The 4,729-nt window shown below is 31.7% G+C and overlaps 1 protein-coding gene across 1 annotated transcript; it reads right to left on the bottom strand.

Moving 5' to 3' along the window:
- Positions 1–449: 449 nt before the first annotated feature.
- Positions 450–1,094, bottom strand: LOC118035302 (large ribosomal subunit protein eL39). The gene is made up of 3 exons (XM_035040832.2): positions 971–1,094; positions 775–878; positions 450–683 (listed from the first exon to the last, which is right to left on the bottom strand). The coding sequence occupies exons 1-3, from the start codon at positions 971–973 to the stop codon at positions 635–637; spliced, it is 156 nt and encodes a 51-aa protein (XP_034896723.1). The 5' UTR covers positions 974–1,094; the 3' UTR covers positions 450–634.
- Positions 1,095–4,729: the final 3,635 nt, after the last annotated feature.

Here is a 4,729-nt window from a genome sequence, read left to right as displayed (position 1 = left end):
GACAAGAAATTTTGTTCAAAAATCAAATGAAAAGAAGACTACGATTCTAGAAAAGATAATCAAGCTGAAAATAAGACATATAAACATTATACAAAAGAACACAGAACCTCCTTTGAACATGTAAAGTTGAATCACAACTGAACCATAGATTGCAAATCAACCTAAGGACAGCTACTGGACTAACTAATGTAATGCATCAAAGCAATTAAACAAGTCGATCCACTAAGCCTAGCTTGGGCAATAGTTGGTATTTAGAAGAAAACTAGAGACACTTAACTTCCATTACCTAAGCTAATAAATCTGAGAAACAGCAAGGATACTCCACCCTAATTAATAACACCTGAAACCTAATAAAACAGTAAGAGAAATACATTCAAATGCATACCAACGAACAAAATCAATTCAGCATTCCCAGCCTATAAAAGAGCACTAATTCGAATACTTGCAAGTTTCGTCAAAATTGAAAATTACTTGAGCAAATCAATACTTCAAACATAGCCACATTTATCAGGTGGGACTCCCATGAGTTCCATAGAAAACAAAATAAAATCCTATTCTCTTCTTAATCAAATCTCCAACGAATTACAGCCCAATTAAATTAACAAATCCCGATATTCCAAACACCCAAAACACCTTAGAATCCAAGCTTAGTTCTTCTCCAGTGCCTGCGCTTGGCGTTGTACCTAAAAAACCAAAAAAACCCACATTCAATAGCTTTAAAACTTTTTTGTCTTTTCTATAAGGCAAGCAAAAAAACGTAAACAAGAAAAAGACCTGATGGTGTTATCGGTTCTCATGCGAATCCAATGAGGGATAGGCCTGTTTTGCCTCATCTTCTTTGCTAGTTTCTTCTTGATCCTAAATGTCTTGTGTGACGGCTACATATACAAACATACATCAAAAATCAAAATTTGAGCTTCAAATTTAAAACCCATCTGGACAGGATGGATCTAGGCATAGCGAGGGTTACCATTTTCGCTTGCTTCTGATCGGCTTCTGCTGCTACTTGGTCTGGTTACTGATGAAAAGCCCTTACCCTAGAGTGTTGATATAAGGGCTTCTATACATGGGTTTCTTGGCGATTATGGATTGCCCGGATGTGAAGTTTTTAATTTTAAGGCCTTTAACTTTTTGGGCTGCTATATGAAGTTGGGTACCCAAACTCTAGAGATTGGGTCAATGGAATTGGCCCACTTACCGCTTATGATCAAGCTCGAAGCCATAGATGAAAGCAAGCGTCCAAGAGTACCAAAATAAGTTGCAAGAAAGCAAGCCATAGGGATTGATATTGCAATATTTAGGTTGCGTAAAATGTTTTTTAATATTTGACTTGAAAAACATTTTCTTATAAAATATCATTTTGTATACTTTTAAATATTTGACTCTCATAAAATATTTTAAACTTAAAATATTTTTTAATTATGATAATAGAAGAGGTGGTGGTGATGAAATAGTACAAAAATTAATGATAAGATGACAATAATGGTAAAATAATAATGATGATGAAGAAGATGGTCATAATCACTATTATAATTAAAGATGACATGGCGGGGAGGAGGCGACTAAAATAACTGGATGATACTATAAATGAATTATTATTTATAGAATATTTCACATAATTTTATGAGCTAAGGAATATTTTTCAAACAAATTAATTAAACTTGAAGATTGATTGTAAAATATTTTTCATTGACTAATTTTCTATAAAATATTTTACGGAAAATAATACATGAAAATATCTTTTGAAAACAAATATAGAAGAAATTAAATATATATATATATATTTTTTTTGTAAAATATTTTACTCAAAACACACCAACCCTTAGTGATCAGTTGATTTCTTTGTTTTACTGTGAGTGTTATCAAATTACTTTTAGTATGTATTATAAGATAATGTTTGATTACTATATAGTATAACTTCCTTCCGTATAAAACTATCAATTTGTAGACATATCCACTCAAATGATATGTATTTGTATAAATTAATAGGATTTATGGGTTGATTCAATAAGTAATGAGGTTACATATATAGTGGATAATACGCATTAACTAATCCGGTGGCCTGCTCATTTCTCAAAAAATCTGGATCAAGATTTATAAATATAAGTGATCCTATAAGGGATTTGTTTAGAACCATAGGATTTGAACGCCTTTTTTGGTGACCATAGGTTGCCCTTGATTAAAAATATATTCTATATTAATTTTTTCAAGATCATCAGAAACTGTGTTCTAGAAATCAGATGTGATATAAAGAAAATTTATTTTTGTAATTGTATCCATGTCGGTTAATTTGTGTTTTAAAAGTTTATTTTATTTGAGAATTATTAAATTAATATCTTTTTACTATTTATAAAAGGAAATTAATAAATTTTTAAAAATGTATTTGAGAAGTCTTTAATATATAGTAATCGATCGACGCATCTTTTCATCACTACTCTACCATTTTTTATTTGAGTTAGGTGATGCCCCGGACCTTCGATGAGCCTTCCCCATGGTTTATTGAGCTTGCCCTGCCAAGTTGAGAGAGAGAGAGAGAGAGAGAGAGAGAGAGAGAGAGAGGCTTTTTATTTTTGGTAGAACTCGTGGATAAATGGAACCAAAAAAGTAGAATAAAATAATGAAAGTTAATTTTAAAGTAAAGTTTTTCATGAAAATGATTGAAATAGTTTTTTTTTTTAATCAACGCTTCTAACAATTATGAATTATTAAATATCAATTAAAAACAGTGATTTAAGACATAAACATGCTATCACATTGAGAGAAGAATCTTTTCACAATAAGATCCATTTACCTGAAAGATTAAGCTCAATAAAAAAATAGCTTTTCAAAGTAAATTCATCAGAAATTTCCCAAGTAAAGTAGATTTTTAAAAACAGACAAGGACATAATTATATAAAAAAAATAGGCTGTGATTTTATTGCTATTTTTGGTTGTTCTGAGCAGAACTTAAAAAACAAGTATCTTTTATTTTTATTTTTTGTTGTTGTCTCTACATTAATCTAATATTTTATTTGATGATGCAGTCAACTTGTTTTTTAATGATTTGATATGTTAATATTAAAAAAATATACATAAAAAATATTTTTAATTAAAAAATATTTTTCTACGCTGAACAATATTATTAAACACACACTAAATATAAAAAGGATTGATTACCCCAGTGCAGAAGTGAGAAACACAGGAGAGATGGAGACAATTGCAAAAGGTCACAGTCTACAAATATAAAATTCGAGCTTCAAAATTTCAAATTAACCCATCAAGACATGATGGATATAGACACGAAGAGGGTTACCATTTTCGCTTGCTTCTGCCGCTGATTGGTCTTGTTACTGATGACTGAGGGAGAAACCCTAACCCTAGAGCGTTGATATTAGGGCTTTTTATACGTGGGTTTCTTGGTGGTTATGGAAAGTATTTGGGCTTTTACATTAAGATGGGTACCCATTATCTACTATTTGGGCTTAATGCTATTGGGCCACTCACTGCTTAAGATCAAGCTCGAAGCCACGGATGAAAGCAAGCGTGCAGCAGTAACAGAATATGTTGCCTGCAAAGCTTAGAAATTGATATTGCAATATTTAATGATGAAGAGAATGGAGATAGTAAAGACTAGGGGGACATGTCCCATGTTTTTTTTAAAAAAAACATAAATTCATTTATTACAGAAATATATTTATTTTATTCTAAAATCAAAGATGTAAAATGTCAAAATTTATATTGCCAGCAACGTGGTTTAATCTATTAAAATGCTAAAAAGACATTAGTTCAAGCTAGCATTGTTAACAACTATATAAAACTTACATTCTCAGATACAACAAATTTGGGAAATAAATTATTATTAAATATCCTTAATTTGAATACAAATAAAGGATTCATTGGACCAACTCTCCTTGCAGATTCTCTCCACTTGTCTTCTTCCGACTTCCATCGATCATTGCACTATCACTGAAATTTATATATAAATAAAGAGCTAGATTTTTAATTTAAAAGACCAGAAAGAAGAAAAATATATATAAAAAAACCCAGAAAACATCCATTGACATATAAATAAGAGCTAAATATTTAGTTTGAAACAGACCATGTATATAATAACTAAATGCTTGACGGAGATGGACGATACTGAAGCATCACTTGGGAGGTTTGCATTGGCCTGGTCCAGGTATGTAACTGCAGGGATTAGGAGCCGATGGTGGAACCGGACGGTTAGACTGTGGAAAATGGGTGCTGCTCGCTCCAAATCTTGGCTTCTTGGTCATGGTATTAGATGGCCTAGCTGCATCTACAAGATCAGCTCTGGCAACAAGGATCAGTAGCAAAAGGAACATGGCCTTCGCCCTAAGAGAGAGAGATCTCTTGCACCCACTGCTCACCATGGTTTTGATTAACCTTTAGAGAACGATACAGTGATATAGATATATCGAGACAAGTGCAATAAACTGAGAGATGTGTTCTTTATATAGATTCTTGAAGAGCCTGCACTGCATGATTAATTTTCAGAGAACGTTCGATATATGATGACATGCGTAGATTTCTATACAGTATTGAACTATTTTTTTCAGACAACAATTAGTTACTGATATTCTTGAACAAAAAGGCCCGCAATATCATGGCTTGATGTCGCTCGTACAAGAATATTCTTATTTACAAAAAAAGAAATAGAGAACAAACAACTGCCATATGTTTTTTTGTGTCTAAAGGGATGGTATTATCCTATCAGAAAAGCAAAAAA

The sequence above is a fragment of the Populus alba genome, chromosome 6 (genome assembly GCF_005239225.2).
Source record: "Populus alba chromosome 6, ASM523922v2, whole genome shotgun sequence".
NCBI classification, from domain to species: domain Eukaryota; kingdom Viridiplantae; phylum Streptophyta; class Magnoliopsida; order Malpighiales; family Salicaceae; genus Populus; species Populus alba.
This window is presented reverse-complemented; position numbering and strand designations above follow the sequence as displayed.